The sequence below is a fragment of the Notamacropus eugenii genome, chromosome 7 (assembly GCF_028372415.1).
Source record: "Notamacropus eugenii isolate mMacEug1 chromosome 7, mMacEug1.pri_v2, whole genome shotgun sequence".
In the NCBI taxonomy this organism is placed as follows: domain Eukaryota; kingdom Metazoa; phylum Chordata; class Mammalia; order Diprotodontia; family Macropodidae; genus Notamacropus; species Notamacropus eugenii.
Genome location: NC_092878.1, coordinates 87260557 through 87287416, shown reverse-complemented (window position 1 = coordinate 87287416; position 26860 = coordinate 87260557). Strand labels below are relative to the sequence as shown.

The 26860-nt window shown below is 39.1% G+C and overlaps 1 protein-coding gene across 1 annotated transcript in view; it reads right to left on the bottom strand.

Moving 5' to 3' along the window:
• The window catches only part of GALNTL6 (polypeptide N-acetylgalactosaminyltransferase like 6), a 241567-nt gene that overhangs the window by 29823 nt on the left and 184884 nt on the right, over positions 1-26860 (bottom strand). Inside the window, exon 6 of the mRNA XM_072625044.1 lies at positions 8591-8707. Within this exon, the coding sequence (XP_072481145.1) occupies positions 8591-8707 (117 nt within the window). The remainder of the gene's footprint in view (positions 1-8590; positions 8708-26860) is intronic.

Genomic DNA, 26860 nt, shown 5'->3' with positions numbered 1-26860 from the left:
GGGAGATGGTGGACTCTGTTTTCTGGGACACTAAAAAAAAAGAAAGTAGAGATAGTATCATTTCTTGATTAGAGTTCATTCCTTCCAGGAGGTAGGAGAAAAGAGTCCTCAAGGACCTTGTCTAGAATATAATGTTTATCTTGACTTTTAGGCCCAAGTACTCGTCATGGGTTCACAAGGTTTTATCATATATATGTATGTATATATATATATATATATATGTATGTACACATATATACATGTATATATGTATGTATACACCCACATATACATCCACACACATACATACATATACACACATATACATATATATGCATTTATAACACATATAGGTATATTCTCTACGTTTATTATTTTGCTGTCTCTTGGGAGGGGGCCCTCTTTACTCTCTCTAACTCTTCTGTGGCAGTCCAGTAGAGTATGAGTTCCTTGAGGGCTAATACCAATATAGAACTTTAGTATTTGAAAAGACCTTTAGGTATAATATCTCATTTGATTGTTATCCAATGAGGGGTATGGTACAGGTATTCATTTTACTGATGAACCAGCTGAGTTTGAGAGAGGATAAAGGACTTGCCTACAATCACAGAGCTTATAAGTGATTGAGGTGAGATTCAAACCCTGGTTTTATAGACTTCAAGCTCAGCATTCTATCTGCTATGTCTGGCTGACTCTTATTTAAATTGTTCAGTTGTGTCTGACTCTTTGTGAACCCATTTGGGGTTTTCTTGGCAAAGATACTGGAATGGTTTGGTCTTTCCTTCTCAAGCTCATTTTACAGATGAGAAAATTGAGGCAAACAGGGTTAAGTGATTAAGTATAAACACAGGGTTATATAGCTAGTAAGTATCTGAGGCTAGGTTTGAACTCATGAGGATGAGTCTGACTCCACCACCTAGCTATTTCATTGGTAATAGCTCACATTTCTACAGTACTTAGAAGCTCACAAAGTGATTCCCTCTCTGCTATCTTATAAGGTAGCCAGTATTAGGATAATTATCCACTTTTTATAGATAAGAAGACCTAAGCTTAAAGATGTTACATGCCTTGCCCAATATTACACTGCTACTGAGGATCAGAGGCAGGATTTGAACTCAGGTCTTGACTTTGACTTTGACCAGGTTGAGTGTCCTTTCCACTTTCCTATACAAAACATTATAATCCTAGTTAAGCAATAAAGGCCATTTAAGCTCCAGGCATATAAAACAATGTGACCTTCATCTCTAAATGGTCTTTAGAGTAACTTTCATAGGTTAGTCTTCCCTGTCTTTTAATGCAACATATGCAAAATAATATTTGTAATCACTGTTATGCTTAATTTTCAAATTTAGGTGAAACTGGGTCAATTTATTTTAATAGGATAAGCCATATTACCCAGTACATTATTGGCTGGAGTAGAGAATTTTCCTAGACTGTACAAAACCATTTCTCTTGCTGCTGCATTAAAAGAATTCCCTTTTCCATGACTCATGTTGCAACAGGCCCCTGAGATAACTGGTGTTCTTGATTTGTGGTATTCAATCATCACATCTGCTTTAGTTTCATACTGGAAAGTGCATTTGATTTGTAGTCAGAATCCAAATCCTGGCTCAGTACCTGCGTGAATTTGAGAAAATAATTTCCTTTCTTTGGTTCTCATCTATACCATAAAGGAGTTGACCTCTGGTCTCTATGACCCTCTGCTAGCTGCTAGAGCAGCATCTTTGGTCCTTATTGATTTTTGTCATATTTTTACTCATTTGGGCACCTTTATCACTGTATAGATTTTATCAAATAGCAGAATTTTTGTACTGTTGGCCAAGGCTTCCTGCTGCCAAGGTAGGGTAGGAGGCAAGTCATTAAAAGAGGGTAGCTTAGTTACAGCCAAGGCTGAGAATTTCAAAAAGTATTTCAAGTTACTGAACCATAGGAGAGAAGTGAAATAAGTGAGGAGCTTGGGAAGGTTTGGGAAATGACAAATCCACAAGAACGAGTAGGAGTGGAAGCCAGACATGGAGTTGGTCAGGATGGGAAACAGTCCAAACCAGACAATCAGGCAGTCAGTCAGTAAGTGCATATTAAGCTCTTATGCTATGATGGGCATGGTGCTGAGCCCTGGGAACACAAATAAAGGCAAAAATACAGTCCTGACTTTCAAGAAGCTAACCATTTAATGGGGCAGACAACATGTAAATAACTATTTATGCACAAGATAAATACCTTGTAAATGGAAAGTAATCTCAGCAGGAGGGCAGGTAGAGAGCAAAACCAGACAGGAAAAATCTAGGAGCCAAATCCACAAAGATGAGAATCTTAGGGATGCTGCGTCTGCAGATCTTGGCCTCTATATGACAAAGTACTTGCACCAGACCTGGAATCCTGATGCCATCAAGGATTGGAAGCATGGTGTTGTGGAAGGATCACTGATGAAAAGACCTGGGCTTGAGTTCTACCCCCATTGCTATCTCGATCAGCTTGGATGAGTGACTTCATGTCTTTGAGCTTCAGTTTCCTCAACTATAAAATGGATATGAAAGGTGGTATGGCACAGTGGATGAAGAGATGGTCTCAGTGATCTGGGTTCAAGTCTTGCCTCTGAAACATACTAGATTTGTGACTCTGGGGAAAGTCACTTCCCAAGACTCAAAGTTGCAGATGAATTGCCCATCTTCATTGGCTGAAAGAGATTTTATTCCTTCATTTCTCTTCTACTAATTTCAGGGCCATTCCCTGATTACTTCTTAAAGAGACCTATTCATTGAATGGGCCTTACCTCACTCTAAGTGAGTACCTGAATAGGCCAAGGTCTCCTTTTGCATCCTGGGTCTTCTCCAGTCATTTTGATGAATATCGGCCTCTGGATCCAGATGGCTCAGGAGAAGAAAATGAGGCTGGAGACCTTGCACAACCCTCCCTCACTCAAAACAAAGTCAAGTGCAAGTCATGTCATCATTTCTCTGATGTCAGGGTCTTCTTTGAAAATGAAGGAAGAACACAGATAGACTAACAAAATTCCTTATCTGGTCCAAGGGGGAACAATGGTGATAACATTTTTTGGAGGGGCAGTGGAGAGAATGCCCAACCTGAAGTCAGAAAGACTCATATGACTGAGGCCATATGGCCTCAGTCACTTACCAGATGTGTGACCTTGGACAAGTCATTTAAACCTTTTTATTTTTTACTTAACCCTTTTTTGTCTTAGTTTCCTCATCTATAAAATGAGCTGGAGAAGGAAATGGCAGTATCTATGCCAAGAAAACCCCCAAAAGGGTCATGAAGAGTCAGACTGAACTAAAAACTGCTAAACAACAACAGCCTGTGGGTCTGGGGACCAGCCTGGCTAAACTCAGGGTGACTGGAAGTCTGGCCACCAGGCAAGGGATTGAGTGGTCATAACAACTTAAGAAAGCCACCTGTCAAGGCATGGAGGTAAGTTTTAATTGTCTATGATAGACGCTGTCCTAAAGCCTACAAAATCAGAGATATTTTGAAACTGTAGGATGTATGTTTGCTTCTAGACCATGCTGCCTGCAGACCTCCCTCTCTAGATCACCCTCTTCTTCCTACTCCTCACCTAAAACCTTGGATTCAGCACCTTGGATGGCCATTAGTGAGCCTGGAGCAAGGCCTTTCCTTCGCTTCCATCTACAGACAGTTTTATACACCATCTTCCTCCTGTGATCATGGGAGCCCCTTGAGGGCAGGAACTAACCTGCTTGCTTATTTTTGGATCCACAAACCTAACACAGTGTCAGGTACTCAGCACTTAATAAATTTTCTCTCCTTTTTAAAATATATTTGAGGAGGTATGAATGAACTCAGACTCTGGATTCAGAGGACCTGAGTTCAAATCCCACCAATGACCTTACCACTGATATGACTTTAGGCAAATCACTTTATTCCTCTGAGTCTCAATTTCCATATCTGAAAAATTGGGAATCTGAACTAAAATGTTCTCCGATGGACCTTCCAGTTTGAGAACTATAATTGCTCTGACTCTTTCCTCATACTTAATTGTAGTTCATAGCAGCCAAGGTGATATATTTTCCATTTATCAAAATAATTGTTTTGCTTGCTCATTTACTCAATGAGCATTTATTAAGCATTTACTATGTTCAAGTGCTTTGTTAGGTGTTAAGGATATTACAACAACAAAAACTAGTTGGTCATCCAAGAACTTACCTTCTACTGTAGGGATATAACTCATAAGCAGAGAAATCATACATTTTCTAAACTTATGATCCCAGCTCTGCCTTACATTATCTGTGTGGCCTTGGGCAAGTAATTTAACCTCTCTGGTCTTAGTTTCTCCATCTGTAAAGAGGGGGCTGGATGAGGTGGCCCTTGAGGTCCATTCCAGCTCTAGCTCTAGGATCCCATCAGCCAGGTTTCTCTGTCATGTCAAGACAGTTAGCCTATTCTAAAGAGTCACAATATAACTTATCAGACTTCTCATTTTTTAAAAAGGAGACAAAGTTTTATCTACATAATTTCTTCAAAAGAATGACAGGAGGAAGCATTGAAACCCTTTTCTTGTCTGGATTTGCTAAGATGCCCATTTATAGATTTTTTTTTTTTTTTTTAGTGAGGTGAGACTTTATCTTTCTATCTTTTTAAACACATCAAAAAGACAGTCTTTACTTGCTGACTGTCTAACTATGCAAATAATCTTCAGTTTTAAATCAGACTTTTCAATAATGGATGCTAATTATTCAGATGGCATGCAACGCATGTTTTATTTTATCAGTGGAGGGATCTCCACTTGACCAAAGCAGATCAAGACTGTTTCTAAAGTGTATAGTCTTGGAGAGTTAGTTGCTTGAGCAACAGAGGGATTAAGTGATTTTCCCAGGTCAGTATCCAGTATGTATCAGAGGTAGGCTCAAACTTAGCTCTTCCAAGGTCCTCTCTCCACTACACCAAACAGCCTAGTGATTCATTGCCATTTCATTAACTCCAAGGATGTATGCAGTATCTTCATTCTGCTTTGGAACATTCTAATATACTAAATATGGTAAAGATGGCAATGCTGAAACATTTATTGCTTTAATGTTGTCAGTTGGACTAAGAAATATTTATTTTTTTATATGGAAAATGAATGTTTTCTTCAACTTTTCTTGAAATACTATGCCTAGTCCCCAGCAACTACAGCCTTCTCAGGGGTTGATTCCTCCTTATGCGGAATCTGATAATTTCGTTGTTAGACCGAACCCATTTATCACAGTAAGTTGTTCCTTCGCTGTTTATGTTGATCAATTTATCTTGATGTCAACATGGTCACTAAAGCTCTCGAGATGGGATAATACCCAGCTTCTATGTGGGAGTAGATAGTGAATTCAATTATTTCCCTTTCACTGAAGAATAAGGATGGACAAATTAGGCCAAGAGTTTCTCCTCTCTATGCCTTCCACCTTATTGCCAGGGTTCCTTGGGGGTCCTAAGTATTATCTTGAGATTTAAGAGTACTTTGTGTCATTAGACTTTTTGAAAAAAAAAAAAACAACCAAATGAACAAAACACTAAAACCTTTCTTATGGTCTTTAAAGGAAATTTTAAAAATCCTAGCCTGTTAATACTACAGCAAAGAACTAAATAGATGGGGCTAGCAGAAAGAATCATAGATCTTCCTTTCTTGGCTAGAGCCTGTCTAGTCTTTCACAACACACATGGCTCAGTAGATATAATGAAGGACCCTCAAATCTCCACCATTCTCGGAAGTATTTCCCTTCTTTTCTCTTTTGTTTCTGTCCTTTTGGAAAAGTATCCTTTCAACTGTGAAAGGGCTTACATTCTTGTCCCTTGAATTAGAAAATTAAATAATCCCTGCTCTGACACTTCCTGTCCTATTTAGCCATTGAAATCCACATGTAAAAACACTGGGTTGTATTGGACACAGGAGCGAATCTGGCCTTCAGTTCATTACAGCAAAATAAAACAGATTGTACTGTTTTAACCTCAGAATCAATTTACAGCAATCTGTATTTCAAATATGATTAATTCTTTCCCTTCTGTCAGCCTAGCTTAATCTCTGAAAAGCTCCATCTTCTTGGTCTGTGGGGACTGGAAATCTCTGTGTTAAAAAACCATTAACCTTTTGGCATCTTGGCTTACTCAAGTGGGTTTTTTCCTCCTGTCTGGTGCTGCCCTCTCCTGACGATCTATTGAACTGCAGATCAACCAGAGAAAATAATAAAAAAGGCAGAAAGGTGGTGTTTGAATAGGATTTTAAAAGTTATTTCTACACGGTTAACTTTGCCTGTATTTTGGATCCCCCCAAACAACCTCTATCTCTGTTCTCAGCAACTGAGTGATATTTATATGTGGAAGATAATTGCTTCTCATAAAGTTACTCAGCAGAGAAAAATTCGAATCAGCATCTATCTCAGTCTAGCTTCAAATGAAACTTATCTGGCTGAGAGAGCTCCCTGGCTGCTGCGATATTATTTTTGTGTTCAGAAGAGATGAGACAGAGGACGAGTTCACAGCTTTCTCTCTCTCTTTCTCTCTCAAACACACACATACACACACACACACACACACACACACACACACACACAATGACTTGACTTCACTGTGGTAAGGCCTGCACCTTATGAGAATGCTGGTTTCCTAAAAGTCTGTCATAATTTTGTGGCACCATAGATTTAGAGCTGGAAGGATTATTTGGGTTCATCTTGTGCAACAACTTACCTGGAGAAAATAGGACCTTAGAGTGAAGTGACAAAAGGACTGAATTTGAGAGTTGGACAGGATTACAATTGCCATTTAATTCAACCCATCCTCCAAAGAGATTCCTAGCGTAACATATCTTGAATACAAAACAAAATATGGTGCTCAGCAGCAGATTCCACTTTGGAATAGCTCTACTAGTGAGGAAGCTTTTCCTTATATCAAGCCTAGATTTGCCTTTTGGCAGTTTCCACCCATTGCTCCTGGTTCCTGGGCCATAGAGAATGAAATTCCAATTCCTCTTCTACAAGAAAGTCTTTCATATACTTGAAGACAGTTATGTTCTACTTGAGCTCTTTCTTTGCCAGGCTAAATATCCTTGGTACCACTAGCTGATACTTATGTGACCTGATGGACCAATACTTAGCTCACTTTTGTAGTACCACAGTTGCACTAACCAGCTGCACTACCCTTCCATCACAGTACTACAATTGCATTAACCAGGCCCTTGTAAAAAAGTTGGAGATAAATTGGTTTATTCCCCAAACAGAAATGGTGGGCAGCGTGTGCTTCCTTGGGAATGCCATGCCTGTCCTTTAAACTGCTCATCTTCAAGAGATGTCCATGCAATTACTTTCACCCAGAACTGATTTTTTTTTAAAGCAACAATAAATGGGGATGAAATATTCCTCTTCTCCAGCTGTATGGCCTCAAGTTGTTGTCTTACCCGGCTGATCACTTAAGTAAAATTTAAAGTTGGCTGTGACAGTTCAGGAAGGGGTCAGTCACTCACAGTTCAATGATAAGAGAATTTAAGGAGAGAGATTGTAACTTATCACTTCCCTATAGAAGAGATGAATATAATGATTGGGGCAGTTAACAAGGCCTCTGGAGAGAACTCTTCTGGGAAATGAGGGTATGTTCCAGAAATGAAACAGGATGCTATTGCAGATCAAACCTAAATTTATGGGGTTATCTAATCCAGGAACAAGTCAAGAGTCAAATATTTGCTTGTATGAGTTCATGGCATTAACAGTCCAGTGGAAAATGGTGGGGATGTGGCTAAAATCTCTCTCCTTCAACATCTCCTTTCCCCCCACCCCCCTATGAAGGAATGCTAGAAAGTCACATGAGGGAGACTATCATCTCACTAATGCCTACTGTCCTTCTTATACTTCCTCCTGGCCTTCTCTGTTTAATATGAGTGCTCATAGGGTAGGGAATGAATTTAATTTTTTCCCTTTGCATCCCTTGTCCTCACAGGCCCTTCATGTATTTAGTACATATTTGATGACTTGAATTTGACTCAGACCCAACTCACATCACACCAGAGACGTTTGTAAAAGCTATTAAAAAAAACCCCAAAAACAAAACCCTCAAAGGCTTATCTGGGTTTTATTAATCAACCTGTAGGATCAGAACTAGAAAGGGGATAGAAATTTTGGTTATCATTTTTGTGTTTATAAAGTACCTTATACTTAACATTTTAAAATTATGAACTTAATCATCAAATATATCAATAAGCAAGGCCTATGACCTTTTGAAATCACATTTTCTTTTAAAGCATCTATCCTTTTAAAAGCGTTTTTACATATATCATCTCTAAGCCTCAATTTCCCTATTTGTAAAAAATGAAATGGTTAGACCAGCTATCCTGAATGTCAGCTTTTATGATTACCTTCTCCCCATTCTGTATGAGGAAACTGACACAGATAAATAAAGTGATCTGCCTAGAATAACAAAACTAGACATGTTTAAGGATTAAGCATTAGGATTAAGACTCAGGTCTTCTGACTCCGTCCTTCCATCAAGGCTTTTCCCATTGTGCCTCAGTTATTCTCTCTCTCCTTTTCTCTCTCTCTCTCTCTCTCTCTCTCTCTCTCTCTCTCTCTCTCTCTCTCTCTCTCTCTCTCTCTCTCTCTCTCTCGTGTGTGTGAAGTACCTGTTCATGGGACCAGGTCCTTTCAGAGCCATCCTTCACACAGATATCCAGTCTCAACTCAGTCCCTGTGGCACCATGTTTGCTGTCTACACAGAGATTGGCAGCCACATTTCGAATCTGCAGAAATAAGAAGAAATACTGGTTGTAAGGCTTGTAATCAGATGTGATGTGACGGATGGAAAAGAAAAGGGAATAAAATAAACAATGTGACAATTACAATTAGATTATATAACTATTATTTAATCATGATGATGATAAATTATAAATTTTCCCCCTTCTCCTTAAGGGAAGGAACTGTTTTTTGCCTCTTTTTGTATCTCCAGTGTTTAGTACAGCGCCTTGGTATGTGGTAGACGTCTGATAAATATTAATGGAATGAATGAATGATTGATGTAGTATTTACAGAGTTGTTAGAGTGCCATTTCAAAGTACCAGGTTGGGACATACTCATATTTTCCCAATAAGCCCTAGGACTTAGCTTAATAGTGTCCCCTTCTGTTTTCTTTCTGCTACCTCCTCTCCTTTGTAGACCTAGGTTCCTTTACCTTAGCCTGCAGGAGAGATTCTTTTTCCTTGTCCAAGTCTGTCCTGTTGTCTCTTTATTGGCTCCTTAGAAATGGCACAACCCTCCATGTGGGTGTTTTCACGAACTTTATTATCAAGCATTATAGGGATCTATACAGCAAGTTAAAATAGTGAGCAAAGGGAGACATCTTGAGGTTTTCTACAGCTAGGCCTTGTTGACTCTTTATTGTTTTGCTTTTTCTTTATTTATCCTCCTTCCCGCTTGTTTTCATTTCTGATGTCATTGACCATTCTGTCTGGGTAATTTGCTGGGCTAAGTCCTATTATTTACAGCTAATGAATTTGGTTTGGCAAAGCTGAAAGTTATTTCTGCCTTCTAAGAAACTGCTTTCTGAGGGTTTATTTGTAGGGATGGGATCTCTCAGCAAAGACTCCAAAGAGTCTTTGTCCTGGACCTCAGACCTTCAGGGAATGTATTGATGTCTTCCTTACTTTAGACTTTATGGCGGTGGATTTATCAGTGCCCAGTGCAGTTCCCAAGGCTCCCTGGATGAAAAGAGACTCCTTTATCTGATGTCAGGATCTAAGACTTCTGATACAGATATTCTCAAAGGAACAGAAAAGGGCTCAGAAGGTGTTGTCAAAGAGTCTGTGTACTGGAGTGGGGACACCTTGTAAAGTCCTCTACTGTTTTTTGCCCTGAAGACCTCAGGTAGCTCACAGTACAGTCTGGTACATAATACATCCCCAGGGTTGTTACTACTTGTCTTTCATTCTCAACGAGGACCATGACATCAGGAAGGTGATACCGTGACTTGAAAGTGAATTGGATTCAAGTGAGGAGGGCTGTGCAAAGCTGTCAGCCTCACTTTCTTCTTCTGAGCTTTCTGAGTCCAGTGGCAAGATATAGATCAAGATGACTGAAGATGCCTCAGCCCACCCCAGGACATGCATAACACAGTGCGAGGGGGCAAAGTAATACAGGGGACACTGAGGACCCAATAGACTAGACCCTCAGAGCTGTGCTTTTCTGTCATGTTGAGGCAGCTTATCTAGCTTTCTTACTCTCCTCCCCTCCAATTTTCACTGCTCTGCAATGCAGTGTGATGTACCTGGCTAAACAATAGCTCAGGGTTGCTGGATTTCCCTGCTTTTCTAAGTTACTTACAGAAAGCCACAGAGAGGGAAAAAGGCTGGTGTCCTCATTAGTGCTATTGGCAGCAGCTGCTACCTTCCTGTGCCCACTGATAAATTGACTTGCCTCTCCACAGTAAGTATCATTCCTTTACAGTTTATTCTCTCTCCATTTCTGGTTGGGAATGGGACTGACCTTGCTTTTTATTTTCATCCTATGGCTATTAAACAGTGGGCAAATAAAACTAATAAATGAGTTAATAATGATTTTTTGTGTGTGTGTCCCAGTTGATTACATCTATCTTTCTCCAGTGACTCAAGCTCAGCAGCCCTCACTGCTACCACACAGGTTACCATGGAAAGGCCTGATTCAAAGAAAGCAAGATGCAGACATTATGAGTAGTACAAAGCCTCTGATGTTGTGGTCTTAGAGTGGTGTAGTTTATTCTTTATTAACTGGGGAGTAGAAAACAGATGCCGGAAAGTCATTTTATATTTTACCTATATAGTCAATTTGATTTTATAAGGTATATAGTGAAATATCAGTTATTAGATAGTAAAATGAGTGGGAAAAAGTCATTTTTAGTAGAGTGAATTGGTAAGTAAGTGGATTTAGGTCAAGATTATAGAATAAGCTGGGAGGTGCCTTAGAAGTCCTCCACTCCAGTCCCTTCATACGTACAGATGAGGAAATTAAACCTCCAAGAAGCTAAGTATCTTGTATGATCATGCAGATAGCAAATGGCCAAAGCTGAGGTTTGAACTCATATAGCTGATTTGAAATCCAATATTCTTTCCACAACACCATGATCCTTACTCCTATATAGCTGATCCTAAGGACTTTGTCCCAGACAGTAAGGTGGTGTAGTAGATGGAGTGCTGGGTCTGGAGGCCAGGAAGACTCCTTTTTCTGACTTCAAATCTGTCCTAAGACACTTAATGGCTGTGTGATCCTGAGCATATCACTTAGCCCTGTTTGCCTTAGTTTCCTCATCTGTAAAATGAACTAGAGAAGGAAATGGTAAACTACTCCAGTATATCTGCCAAGAAAACCCCAAATGAGGTCACAAAGAGTTGAATACGACTGAAAATGACTGACCAACAACAACAGTAGAAGATATGGAATAGCTCAGTGTATGGAGAAGCTCAACTCCCTTCCCCATCTTTCTGTTGCATTTTGCCCCTTTCAAGGATGCTAGTTTTGACTCTTAGCAGCCTGAGAATCTTGATAAGACTGGGGAGTTTGGGCAGCTACAAAAAAGCGTTTGTGAGTGGGTCCTGTAATGGTAATTTAAATGGGAAGATCTTTCCCATTCATTAATAGGCCCATGTGACCTGTTTAAAACACATGGAAGCCTAAGACAAGTGGAAGGAGCTTGTTCAAGGGGTGGAACAGGAAGGGTGGAGCTGAACTGGGAGGAAATTGGTGAGAACAGTTAGTGTGGAGGAAAGAGGACGCAGGCAGGCACAGGTAGTCTTGTGAGTGTTTGTTTGTGGAAAGGCCCTGGCAGGAGGGGGCCAGGGGGGAGACTTGGGAATGACTTTGTCCCCTGCAATGCTAATGTTTATTGACTTCTTGGTTACTATGGTGGATTTGGCTTTCTGGTGTTTGAATGAATGATTTTCTTCTGCCTTCTATGTGAAGAGTCTGTTATACTTTGCCATTCAGAACTATGCCAGCATATTCATAGTTACCATCAGTGCTATGAATGTTGCTTTGGCAATACAAGTCCCCAGATCTCCTTGTCTCCTGCTTCTCTCCACTTTTCCTAATCCTCAAATAACCAGTGACAACCTTGCTAAGCAATTTGGGAAGCCAGTTTTGAAAAAAAATTAAATGAAGCCAAATTAACATGTCAGGACTGAAATGATCTGGCAAGATGGGAATGGAAACACCTGGAAGGTCAAAAGTTGGTTGTGCTGTCTTGCTCCTGAGGTGGGCATACTTTCTAGGTATATCTCTTACCAGAATTTGGAATCATATTTTTCTAGAACTGTCTGTAATCTAGGAGTTGATTACACCCAGAGGGCTGGGCCCTTTTTTGGAAACTAATGGTTATGTTAGTTTGCACAACCATGCATCAAGAAGCAAGAGTCACTTACTACCAAAAGAGCCTTATGAGTCTCTCTGAGACCCTTCTGTCTCATTCACTTGGTAACCTTACTTGGCTGTAAGAAGTCTGACTTCTCATTTTCCAGACGGAGACATGCTGTTCCAACTGCAGAGACACTTCTTGGAGAAGGAGACTGGGGCAAGAGAGAATAATACGGAGAGTCCCAGGGATAACAAGGGGCTGGATTTTGTTGGTACACGCTGGGAACTCAATTGATCTATGGCAAAGGCAGAAAACCAGTTTACCGATCTGTGTCTAGAAACTTACTGCCCACAGCTTCTGCTTGCTTGCTTAAATGGCACCTGTGCAGATGATGGGCTGTGTGTCCCTGAAGGGTGTCATTGCCTACATCTGTGTAAATGCCAGCCAGTGTTTATGCCACAGGAGAAATGCAGACTGACCAAAGTTAGAACAGGTGGGCAAGGTGGAATGCAAAGGGAACAGAAAATAGAACTAAGGCCAGAGCTTCTCCAATCCCCTCCCAGGGGTAGAAAACTAAGGAGCTGTCATTAGAATTTATACTTGCTAATTTAATTTGCATAATAATAGCATGGAGGTAGTGGATAGAGAGTTAGGGAGATCTAGGTTGGAGTCCTGCCTGTAAGTCATACTGGCTCTGTGACCCTGGATAAACTCTTAATCCTGCATTGAATTTTTTATGACTATAAATTTAAGAGAAAGTGACTGCATACACTTGTAGAAGGAGTCTCAAACTAATGAAATTATAGGTGCAGTCTCTACCCTTAACAATGAAAACAATGAAATTTAAACAGGCTTGAAGTTTTTACAAATTGCTGTATGTATGTGTGAGTGTGAGTAGAGGTAGCATATATATATACATATATATATAAAGCATATATAATATTGTGCATAATAGATATAACAGATAGCACATATATGCATATGTGTATGTGTATATAATTTCTCTACCCTACCACAACTCTATGAAGTAGATACTGCTCATCACTTTACAGATGAGGAAATTGAAGATGAGAGAGGTTAAGTGATTTGTATATGATAACACAGCTAGTAATTACAAGAGGTAAGGTTTGAACTGAGGCCTTCTTGACTTAGGATCCAGCACTACATACTATGTATAGAAGTTGCCACCATAGATGTGAAGATTTTTGTAAATTAATTGATTTTCTTTTGAGTCAGAAATTGGTAGTTTGGAGTCAGGAAGACTCATCTGCCTGAGTTCAAACCTGGCCTCAAACATTTACTGGCTGTGTGATCCTGAGCAAGTCACTTAACCTCTGTTCCTAATCTGTAAAATGAGCTGAAGTCTGGGAAGTCACCTTCCTGAGTTTAAATATGGTCTCAGATACTCAGTAGCTGTGTGACCTTGGGCAAGTCACTTGTTCCTGCTTGCCTCAGTTTTATCATCTATAAAAAGAGTGGGAAAAGGAAATGGCAAATCACTCCAGTATCTTTGTCAATAAAACCCCAAATGGGGTCATGAGGAGTCAAACATGACAACAACAAAGGCACATATTGAATGTATTAACCCAATCTATCTTTTATTATATTTTTGTTTTGTTAAGTGTTTCCTAATTACATTTTAATATGGTTCAGGCTGCACTTGAGAATGATATGGACGGCATGCGTTGGCGATGTGTTTTAACACCTCTGATTTAGTTCAACCTTTTTCCAGATGAGGGAACTGAGAACCTGGAAAGTTAAGTAATTTGCCCAAGATCATACAGGTAATAAAATTGGAGGTAAGAAATGTACAATTGGATCATGTAGCTCCAGAGCCAGGTTCTTCTTTCTACTGTACAACAGTGAGTATAAATGCTTATAACTAGAAAGCAAGCATTGTTACAATAGGCAGGGACCTGTTATAATAATAATGGTCCGTGTTTATACATAATATTTTGCTTTTAACAATAATAATTCTGGTGTATGCTAATTCCCAAATGAGAAAATTGAAGAGATTTGCCTAGGATCACACTGCCAAGTAAGAGTAAGAACTGGGATGCAGATCCAGGTTTTATGATATATAGACCAAATCTTTCTGCTCACTATACCATGCTCCCCCATGCTTTAGCAGGGGGTCTTTTAGAAGAGGGAAGGAGCTGCACCAATCCATCATTCCATTCCAGGTAACTCTGTCCCCCCCTCTTTTTCTTTCTCTCTCCCCATCCATCCATCTATCCATCCATCCATCCATCCACCCTTCCATCCATCCATCCATCCATCCATCCATCCATCCATCCATCCATCCATCCATCCATCCATCCATCCATCCATCCATCCATCCATCCATCCATCCATCTATCTATCTATCTATCTATCTATCTATCTATCTATCTATCTATCTATCTATCTATCTATCTATCTATCTGTCTATATTCATCTTTCATCTATCATTTGTCTATCTATCTGTCTATCCATCTATTGATTTAGCCCCAGTCTCTTTCCTGTACTTTGGTCCTGAATCACCATTGGACATTTCAAAATGTATGTATCAGAAACATTTCAAACTCATCACCGAAATAAAGTTTCTCATCTTTTCCCAAAAATCTTTCCCTTTATAGAAATGCCCCATTCCTTGTTGAGAGCACCACAATTCTTCTAGAGTCTCAGATTTGTGTCCTTGATGTTATTTTCAATTTCTTTTTTTTTTTCTTTCAAGGATTTTTTTTTATTTTGTAATGTTTAACAATCACTGCCATACAATTGTGATTTTATCCCCCCCACCTACCCCCCACTCCCCCCCTCCCTCCCCACGACTGCATACAATTCTGTATAGATTCTACATATACTTTCCTATTGAGTATATTTTCACTATAGTCATGCTATGTAGTCAGACTAAGATAAATGAAAGAAATCGTATAACAAATCAGAACATGATACACAAACACATACACATACACAAACATGATCTGCTACAATATGTGAGTGACTTCCATATTTCTCTCTCTGAGTGTGGCAGGCATTTTGCCTTGAGATCCTCCATTGGGATTTTTTTTTTTTTTTTTGGTAAGAAGTTCTTGTGTTATTACAAAAATCTAAGTCTACCAGAAAAATCTCTCACACACTGTGGTTGTTGCTGTGCATAAAGTTCTCCTGGTTCTGCTCCTTTCACTCAGCATCAGGTCATATAAGTCCTTCCAGGCCTCTCTGAAGTCTTTTTGTTCATCATTTCTTATGGCACAATAGTACTCCATTACATTCATATACCATAATTTATTCAGCCATTCCCCAATTGATGGACATCCCCTTGACTTCCAGTTTTTGGCAACTACATAGAGTGCTGCTATAAATATTTTTGTACATGTGGGACCCTTTCCCATTTTTATGATCTCTTGGGGATATAGTCCTAGTAGCGATATTGCTGGGTCAAAGGGTATGCACATTTTTGTAGCCCTTTGGGCATAGTTCCAAATTGCTCTCCAGAATGGTTGGATGCGCTCGCAGCTCCACCAACAATGAATTAGTGTTCCAACTTTCCCACATCCTCTCCAGCATTTATCATTTTCTTGTTCTGTCATGTTTGCCAATCTTATAGGTGTGATGTGGTACCTCAGAGTTGTTTTGATTTGCATCTCTCTAACCAATAGTGATTTAGAGCATTTTTTCATATGATTATAGATAGCCTTAACCTCTTCCTCTGAAAATTGCCTGTTCATATCCTTTGACCATTTATCAATTGGGGAATGACTTGTATGATTATACATTTGGATCAGTTCTCTATATATTCTAGAAATGAGGCCTTTATCCCCGAGCTTAGCTGTAAAAATTCTTTCCCAATTTACTACATCCCTCCGGATTTTGGTTGCATTGGGTTTGGTTGTGCAAAAACTTCTCAGTTTAATGTAATCAAAGTTATCCATTTTGCATTTCATAATGCATTCTATCTCTCCTTTAGTAAAGAATTCTTCCCTTCTCCATAGATCTGATAAATACACTATTCCTTGCTTCTCCAGTTTATTCATGGTATCAATCTTTATACCTAAATCATGTACCCATTTGGACTTTATTCTTGTGTACGGTGTCAGGTATGGGTCTATGCCTAATTTCCGCCACACTGTTATCCAGTTTTCCCAGCAATTTTTGTCAAACAATGAGTTCTTATCCCAGAAGCTGGGGTCCTTGGGTTTATCAAACAGAAGGTTGCTATATTCCTTGCCTACTGCATCTTGAGTGCCAAGTCTATTCCACTTGTCTACCTCTCTGTTTCTTAGCCAATACCAAGTGGTTTTGATAATTGCTGCTTTATAGTGCAGTTTGAGGTCTGGTAGCGCTAGGCCACCTTCCCAAGCATTTCTTTTCATTAGTCCCTTTGATATTCTGGACCTTTTGTTTTTCCAAATGAATTTTGATATTATTTTGTCCAGCTCTAGAAAGTAATTGTCTGATAGTTTAATTGGTATGGCACTAAATAGGTATATTAATTTGGGTAGAATTGTCATTTTTATTATATTAGCATGGCCTATCCATGAGCAACTAATGTTTTTCCACTTACTTAAATCTGACTTTATTTGTGCAAAAAGTGTCTTGTAATTGTGTTCATATAATCCCTGGGTTTGTTTTGGCAGGTAGACTCCTAAGTATTTTATACTGTCTACCCTAACTTTAAATGGGATTTCTCTTTCTATCTCTTGCTGTTGGACTTTGTTGCTAATATATAGGAATGCAGAAGATTTGTGTGGGTTTATTTTGTACCCTGCAACTTTGCCAAAGTTGTTTATTAATTCTAGTAATTTTTTACTTGAATCTCTGGGATTCTCTAGGTAAATCATCATATCATCTGCAAAGAGTGATAACTTAGTTTCTTCTTTGGCTATTTTAATTCCTTGGATATCTTTATCTTGTCTAATTGCTACAGCTAACATTTCTAGTACCATATTAAATAATAGTGGTGATAATGGACAACCTTGTTTCACCCCTGATCTTATTGGGAATGCATCTAGCTTATCCCCATTGCATATAATGCTTACTGAAGGTTTTAGATAGATACTGCTTATTATTTTATGGAAAGTTCCCTTTATTCCTACATTCTCCAATGTTTTTAGTAGGAATGGGTGTTGTATTTTGTCAAAAGCTTTTTCTGCATCTATTGAGATAATCATGTGGTTTTTGTTAGCTTTGTTGTTGATGTGATCGATAATGCTAATAGTTTTCCTAATATTGAACCAGCCCTGTAGTCCTGGTATGAATCCTACCTGATCATAATGTATTAATCTCGTGATAAGATGCTGTATTCACTTTGCTAGAATCTTATTTAAAATTTTTGCATCTATATTCATTAGGGAAATTGGTCTATAATTTTCTTTCTCTGTTTTGTCTCTTCCTGGTTTGAGTATCAAAACCATATTTGTATCATAGAAAGAATTTGGGAGGACTCCTTCTTCCCCAATTTTCAAGAATAGTGTATGTAGTATTGGAATTAACTGTTCTTTAAATGTTTGATAGAATTCACTTGTGAATCCATCTGGCCCTGGAGATTTTTTCCTAGGGAGTTCATTGATGGCTTGTTCAATTTCTTTTTCTGAGATGGGGTTGTTTAAGTATTCAACTTCCTCTTCTGTTAATCTGGGCAATTTGTATTTTTTAAAATATTCATCCATCTCGTTTAGATTATCGAATTTGTGGGCATAAAGTTGGGCAAAGTAGTTTCTAATTATTGTTTTAATTTCCTCCTCATTGGAGGTGAGTTCACCCCTTTCATGTTTAATACTAGTAATTTGGTTTTCTTCTTTCTTTTTTTTAATCAGATTGGCCAAAGGTTTATCAATTTTATTAGTTTTTTCATAAAACCAACTATTGGTTTTATTTATTAATTCAATAGTTTTCTTAATTTCAATTTTATTCATCTCTCCTTTGGTTTTCAGTATTTCTAATTTGGTATTTACTTGGGGATTTTCAATTTGTTCTTTTTCTAGCTTTTTCAACTACAAGCCTAAGTCATTGATCTCCTCTTTCTCTATTTTATTTATGTAAGCATTCAGAGATATAAAACTTCCCCTAATAACTGCTTTTGCAGTATCCCATAAGTTTTGGTATGTTGTCTCACTATTGTCATTCTCTCGAATGAAATTGTTGATTGTTTCTATGATTTCTTCTTTAACCCAACCCTTCTTTAGAATTAGATTATTTAGTTTCCAATTGATTTTTGGTTTCTCTTTCCATGGCCTTTTATTACATGTAATTTTTAATGCATTATGATCTGAAAAGGATGCATTGATTATCTCTACCTTTCTGCACTGGATTGTGAGATTTTTATGGCCTAGTACATGGTCAATTTTTGTAAATGTTCCATATACCGCTGAGAAAAAAGTATATTCCTTTCTATTCCCATTTAATTTTCTCCAAAGATCTATCATATCTACCTTATCCAGAGTTTTATTTACCTCCTTAACCTCTTTCTTGTTTATTTTGAGGTTGGATTTATCGAGTTCAGAGAGGGGGAGGTTGAGGTCCCCCACTAGTATAGTTTTGCTATCAATTTCTTCCTTGAACTTCCCCAACCTCTCCTCTACGAATCTGGATGCTATACCACTTGGAGCATACATGTTTAGTAATGATATTGCTTCATTGTCTATGGTGCCTTTTAGCAGGATATAGTTTCCATCCCTATCCCTTTTGATTAGATCTATTTCTGCTTTTGCTTTGTCTGAGATTAGGATTGCTACTCCTGCCTTTCTTACATGAGCTGAAGCACAATATATTCTGCTCCATCCTTTGACCTTTATCCTATGTGTATCCCCCTGTTTCAAATGTGTTTCTTGTAAGCAGCATATTGTTGGATTATGGCTTTTAATCCATTCTGCTATCCGTCTCCATTTTATGGGAGAGTTCATTCCATTCACATTCACAGTTATGATTACAATCTGTGTATTTCCCTCCAACCTCTTTCCCACCATTTGTGCTTTTAGCTCTCCCGTCTCCCTTCCCCTCCTCAATAGTATTCACTTTTCTCCCCCTCCTCCTGCAGCCTTCCCCTCCTTCTTTTGACCCCCCTCCCTTTTAGTCCCCTTTACTCTTATTGCTTCTTTCCTCCCTTTTAGCCACCCTCCCCTTTCTTCCCCCTTCCCCTCCTACTACCTATAGAGCTAGTTAGGATTATCTACTTAAGATTATTGATCCCTCCTTTGAACAAATCAGATGAGAGTACCTCTCAAACAATGCTCATCTCCCTCCCCTCCTTCCCTCTACTATAGTTTTGTACTTCTTCCTGTGATATAATTTGCCATTTTCTGCTTCCCCCTTTCCACACCTCCTATTACATTCCCTTCTCATACTTAAATCATATTTTTGACATGACATCATTTACTTTATGCCCGTTCCCTCTACATATATCCCTTTTATCATAATAGCTGCACAGTTCTCAAGATTAACAGGTATCATCTTCCCTTATAGGGAGGTAAACAGTTTGCCCTAATTGAGTAGCAAGTTTTTGTTTTTGTTTTTTCCCCTCTGTTTACCTTTTTATGATTCTCTGGAGACCTGCATTTGAAGATCAAATTGTCTATTGAGTTCTGGTGTTTTGGTCAGGAAGCTCTGGAAATCCCTTATTTCGTTGAATGACTTTCTCCTTGCCTGAAATGTTATGCTGAACTTTGCTGGGTAGTTGATCCTTGGTTGAAGTCCCAACTCCTTTGCCTTACGGAATATTGGGTTCCAATTCTTTCGATCTTTTAATGTAGAAGCTGCAAGGTCCTGTGTGATCCTGACTGTGTGTCCTTGATATTTGAATTGTTTCTTTCTGGCTGCTTGTAGTATTTTCTCCTTCACTTGATAGCTCTGGAATTTGGCAACTATATTTCTTGGGGTTTTGAGTTTGGGATCCCTTTCGGGAGGGGAACGGTGGATTCTTTCGATGACTATTTTGCCCTCTGAGTCTAGTACTTCTGGACAGTTTTCCTTGATGATTTCCTGGAAGATATTGTCCAGACTCTTTTCTTCATCATGGGTTTCTGGCAGGCCAATAATTCTTAGATTTTCTCTCCTGGATCTATTTTCCAGGTCAGTTGTTTTTCCAATTAAATATTTTACATTTTCTTCTATCTTTTCATTCTTTAGATTTTGTTTGACTGATTCTTGTTGCCTCATTGAGTCATTAGTTTCTACTTGCCCAATTCTAATCTTCATCGTAGTGTTTTCTTCAGTTAGCTTTTCCATCTCCTTTTCCATCTGACCAATTTTTCCCTTTAAGGAGCTATTTTCTCCATTTAATTTTTGTACTTCTTTTTCCATTCGACCAATTTTCCCAGTTAGGTTTTGGGTTTCCTTTTCCATCTGATCAATTTTCCCAATTAGGTTTTGGGTTTCCTTTTCCATTTGATTAGCTCTTCCTTTTAGGGAATTATTCTCTCCATTTAATTTTTGAACTTCCTTTTCCATTTCTTCAATTTTCTTTTTCAGGGTGATGTTCTCATCAGTGAATTCTTTTTTTATAGTTTTAAAATCATTGACCAGTTTTTCTTTTATATCCTTCTTCAGACGTTCCAGGTAATCTAGTTGTGCTTGCGAGAAATTCATAGTCCCATCTGAGGTTTCAGATGGAAGTACAGTCTCAGCTCTAACCTCTTTGGTGTTTGTGTTTTGGTCCTTATCCCCATAGAAAGATTCTATGTTTTTTTCACTTTTCGTCTGCTTTTTCCGATTCATGATGTTGGCTGAGTGTTGTAGCTTTTGGTTCTTTCAGTCAGAAGGTACAGATCTTTAAGTTGAGCTGATGTGTGTCTAGGCTAAAAGCAGTCTTTTTTTTTTTTGTTGTTTCCCAGATCAACCCTGGGGTTAGCTTGTTAGGTATGTGGGAGGGGTGGTCTGTCCTCAGGATATCTCCTCAGCTGACTTGAGGCAAAGGTAAGGTCAGGGGATGGTGATCCCAGCTTCCCTATTGTCTTCCCTTTTCCCCTGGAGGGCTGGGGCACGCCTAGAAGCTAACGCGTGTTCCCGCCCCTCCTTGGGCTCGTCTCCCGGCTCTGAGGCTTGCCTGGGTCTCAGTGCGAATTTTCTCTGCCCTGGGTCAGTCTGTCCCTCCAGCCGTCTCCGCTACCGTAGGAAGAATCCCCCTTTGCCACTTTTCCAGCCTCTGGTGTTATGAGACCACCCGCCCCCTTCTGCTGTTCCCGCTGATCCAGGATTAATCTGGGGAAGAATTTTATGGTTCCCTCAGGGTCATCAGGGGGTAGGAGAGAGCACTTACTGATCACTCTGCCATCCCAGTTCCTGGAAGTTCAAGTAGTGACCCACCGAAGTCCATCTTCAGGCTGAAGATTTCAAGGGCTGCTGCGCTGATGTCTGGCACTCAGCGGCTCTCACTGGCTCGGCCTGGCTTATCTTCTCACCGGCTCGGCCTGGCTTATCTCCTGCTCCGCTGGTCTCGCCCGCCACTCTCCGTTATTTTCAATTTCTCACTCTCTTATCCCCCATAGTTAATCAGTTACCAAATCTAGTTCTTTCCACCTCTACTTCTCTCATATTTGTTCCTTTTTCTCTACTCACATAATAACAACCTCTGTAGTTCAGGATCTGGTTACCTTTCACCTACTATTGCAATAATCTCCTAATTGGTTTCCTTGCCTTGGCTCTCCCACATTCAGTACAACACATCTTCCACAATCTATACAACTGCTAAAGATATTTTTTCATAAGCATAGATATGACCACATTACTTCTCTATTCAATAAGCTCCAGTGGCTCCCTGTTATCCTAGGAGAAAAATGTAAATTTTCCTGTTTGATTTTAAAGCCTTTCACAATTTGGCTTCACCTTTTTTTTCCCAACCTTATATGACTTCCCTCCCCACGCACTATGATCCAGTCAAACTGTCCTTTTCGTTTCTCACACATGGTATTCTACCTGTCTTTTTCATGCTGTACTGGCTGTCCTGAAGCCTGGAATACATTCCCTTCGCATTTCACCTCAGAGAATGCCTACTTCCTTCAATCCACAACTCAAACACCACCTTCTACTTGGAGCCTTTCCTAATCCTTTCAACTGCTAGTGCCCTCCCTCTCTATGTTGTATTTAACTACCTCATGTATTTTTTTTTTTTTGGTATTTATTTTGTGTATATTTATTCTCTATATACATATATTGTCTACATGCTATCTCCCTCAATAGAAAATAAGTTTCTTGGGATCAAAGGTTGCTTCCTTTATTTTTTCCCTTTTTCTGTGTATCTGAGCACCTAGTACAGTGCCTGGCACATAGTAGATTCTTAATCAATGCTTGTTGATAAATTTATTGGTACCTGATGAAGAGCTCTGATACTGGAAAGAGTAGAGGTCATGGTAAGGGTCTTAGAGTCTTAGGTATAGAGCTGGAAGAGACCATAGTAGTCACCGATTTCAACTCCTTAATTTTAAAGATGAGAAAACAGACAAGGAGAGGTTAGATGACTGACTCATTGAAGATAGGGAGATCCAGTGTCAAAAAGAAAAGAAAAAGAAAAAAACCTAATAAATGAAGGTCATGGTGAAGCTATCCAGATGGACTGGGACAACATGTATCCATTTTAACACCACAACAAGTGGAGGAAAGAGTTTGTATAGGTGGAGATGAATGGCTGACACACTCCATGAATCTTTCCTTTGAGAATCTCATAAAATCATTTCCCCAGATAAAGCCAAACCAGATCTTTACAAAACCTCTCTAATGCTCTAATTCATGTTTTGGCATTTAATATTGCTGTCTTTCTCCCTCATCCCAGTGCTGTGTGATGCATACAAATATTTTTAAAGATGACTGGATGCATGTATTAATGTCAGTTCTGTTCCATTCTAGTTCAAGGCTACAAAGAACTTCTAACATCATGCTATAAGCCAAGGACCATTGCAGCTGGCTTGGGAAATAAAGTAACACTTTAGTTCTTGAAAAACCACTCAATGCAACACATTTTGCCTTAATAAAATAATTTTTCCTTCAAGTTCAGGTCAAGTAGTTGAAGGGTAGCAGCTTTAAAAGCCTGTCTTTCATGCAAATATGAAGCTTCCAGGTAATATTAGGAATCCTCTGCTAATGAAGATTTTCAATTATAAGAAACTACTTACCCTAAGTTAGAGAATCATAGCCTAGAAGGAAATACTCCAAGGACTCGGATCTATGTAATTCTGGGCAGAATTGTGCCTACGTTACTTGGAAACATGAAGATCTATGGATTTTTTTTCAATGTTTCTGGAAAATCTAATGAAATTGTAATGACCTCATCTAGTATTTTGTATTCTGTAGGATGGGCACTAGTTGATATTTTATTTAAAAAAAGGTAAAGTGTGCCACTTGCTTATTGTAAGCTTACTTCTCTCTTGAACATGGCAAATATGCTTAAAATGAACTTTGGAACTTGAGAGAGGCTAAAACTAGACCCTTCTGACTGGGCATATATTTCAGTCCAAGGTGGAAGTCCCCTTGAACCAATGCTACATTCTTATGCAATATTTTCTCCATGCTATTGTTAACTAAACTTTTTTATTAAATGTCTACAAATATCCCATTTTTTTCAGTCTTGAGAGAGAATATGAATTTCAACCTAAGTCACAGTTGTCATACAAAACTTTACGTTTATATCCCCCAAAACTCCTGAAAACAAAAACCTCTTACAATCTACCACCAATTTACATTTCCATCCTTACTATACATTACTCTCTTTCCTGCAGCTTTCAGTCCAACCAAACTGATCTTCATACTGTTACTTAAACACTTGTAGTTCATCTTTTATTTTCCATCTCCCTGCCTTTGCAAAGCCAGCTTTTATGCCTAGAATGAACTCTTTTATCACTTCTGCCTCTTCAGATTGCTTACTTGCCTTCAGAACTTAGCTCAAACACTATCTGCTGCTTGAAACCATTCTTGATCATCCAACTATTAGGGCCTTCTCTGACCCAAGTCACGTTTTATATATGTTTTTGGTATATACTTAGGAACATAGAATACATAGGACATAGCTTAGCACAGTGCCTGTCTTACAGTTGGCACTTAATAAATATTTAATTGATTGATTTAATTGTTTGATTTAATTTTTTGCTTATAATTTGTTTAGTTGATTAATTAAATAAATTAATTGATTGATTGAATTGTCTCCCTTTACAGAATTTAAGTTCCCTGAGGGCAAGCCTAGTATTTTATCCTTGGTGCCTAGCACCATTCCTGACCCAGAGTAGGCATTTAATAATGCTTGTTAATGGATTGAGGTATTTGGTTAGGTGCAACATCTACTAAGAGCAGAAAATCCCTGCCATGTATCCAGGCTAGTTTTTCTCTAAACAAGCAATAAAACCATTTTAATGAGGCTAAGGATCAGCTTACTGTAGCTTCCTGATTGCCTACAGTATGAAAAACTCAGGGCCCAAGTAGTTGATGCTTGAATGGAGGCAAATCAATAACATCCTTGTTGAATATCATTCTCATTCTATGGTTAAGTAAGCTTTTTAGTTCCAGTTCTAAGTCAGAACTATTGGAGTGGCCTGAGTCAGAGCAGGCCCCAAACAATATGTAACATAGTGCTAACAAATGAAAACTGATTCTCCACTAGTATCTGTGGCATCCCAAGAAGTCTCATGGAAGGTTTTCAGTATGTTGCTTGGACCTCCTGTGGAAGATTTGTGGAAGGACATGGAGGAGAGGTATAGAAGATGAGAACTGTGATCTTTACCTTTGGATGGAGTACCTCTTATGAGATCCTATCAAAGTAAGTCAGGATGTGAGTCTTTTGAAACATCATCTGTGAAGTCACTAAATGATAGAGTGTTATAATATACAATATATTATATTTTATATATATTACATTTTCATTTTGTTATATTGTATTACACACACACACACACACACACACACACACACACCCACACACATAACTATGATTTCATTGTTATCGGAAGCTTGCAAATGAGGAAAATTCCTCTAACCATTACAGGTCAGCACCTCCTGGTCTTAAGAGACTTGTCCAGAGCATAGTTGTCAAACATGAAGCAGAACTCCTGAGTGTTACCTGAAGCAGATTAAAATGTATTTGGGAAATATTTAACAAAAAAATATAGCAAAGTATAGGTAACATTACATTAAAAAATCCAGTCAATATGCTTTATCTATGGAGTAGTGGCCTCTGTTTCTATTTGAGTTTGACACCACCAGTCTTGATAGCGGACAGGTTTAAGTGACCTGCTCAGTGTTACCAAGCCACTATTGTGTCAGAGGCAAGACTGGAACCTAAATCTTCCTGCCCCCAAGGCCAGCTTGCTTTCCATTATGCTATGTGTGCTCAGTTGTTTTCAGTTGTGTCTGACCCTTTGTGACCCCATTTGGAGTTTTCTTGGTAAAGATACTGGAGTGGTTTGCCATTTCCTTCTGCAGCTCATTTTACAGATGAGGAAACTGAGGCAAACAGGGTTAAGTGATTTACCCAGGGTCACACAGCTAGTAAGTGTTTGAGGTCAGTTAAACTCAGGAAGAGAAAACTTCCGGATTCCACTCTTCATGACCTGGATGCTCTTTCCTATTAAGCTATTTGGCATCTATTTCCATTTTATATTTGTTAAAGCAGGTATTGGTATAGGTCAGTCCTGAACAACTTGTGGTCTGCCAAGGAATTTCAGGAGGCCCATGAAACATGTAGAGGAAATTATCCTTTACACTTTTAGAGGGCTACCTAAAATCTTTTGGTGTGACCATGGGCCACAGGCCTTGTATAGGTAAAACAGGTATTTGTTCAAGATCACCAAGGCAAAGTATTACTGAGCAAGAACTTGTGAACTCTGGATGCCAGGACTCAGCCCGACCCCCCCACTCACACTACCTTTATACACCACTGTTGTTCCTTGGAGGAAGATGTGTTGCTTATACTTATCAGAGCAAGTTGATGCATATTTTTCTAGAAAATGATGTGTTTTTTCCAGCCCTGGAGGGTAGAAACCCTGCCCTCTAGTGGGTCATGCGGAGGTGGCTGATGGTGTAATCGTTAGCTCTTTTGGCATCCCTGAACCTTAGTATTCACTGACTCCCTAATTTTCGCAGATCTCTTGCCCTTCTCCATCTCATGTTCTTTTATCTTGGATAGAGCTAATCTGTACCCAGGCAGGTCTCAAGGTCTTTGTGGGTGGATGCTTTTGAGAATAAGTTTGTTCATTTGCCTGGATGTGTTGAGACCCATGAAAGAGGAATACCAGTGAAAGGGCCAAATGTTATCATCATTTCCTAGAGAGAGGCAGATCAGTTTTCTCCCCAAACAAGAGCCTAATAAAAAAATAGGTCGTTAGCCTAGCCTAATGAGTGACTGGACTCTGGGTGCTGAGATGTGTGGGTGTGCAGCTTGGGCAATCAGCCCAGGAAGGATCAGGTGGAAGGCCAAGCAGGCTATGAAACAGATCCTCTCCGTTTCAACATTTCTAGGGGGACAGAGAATTGGGTTCTATTTTTAATGGTGACTCATAATGTCTCCCTGGGAAAGAGATAACCTCTTTGAGCTTCCATTTCTCCACTGGCTGAATGAGAACAAACATTCTTACTGATATAAAGAGGCTTCTCAGACCACTGAACTCCTCAGGTG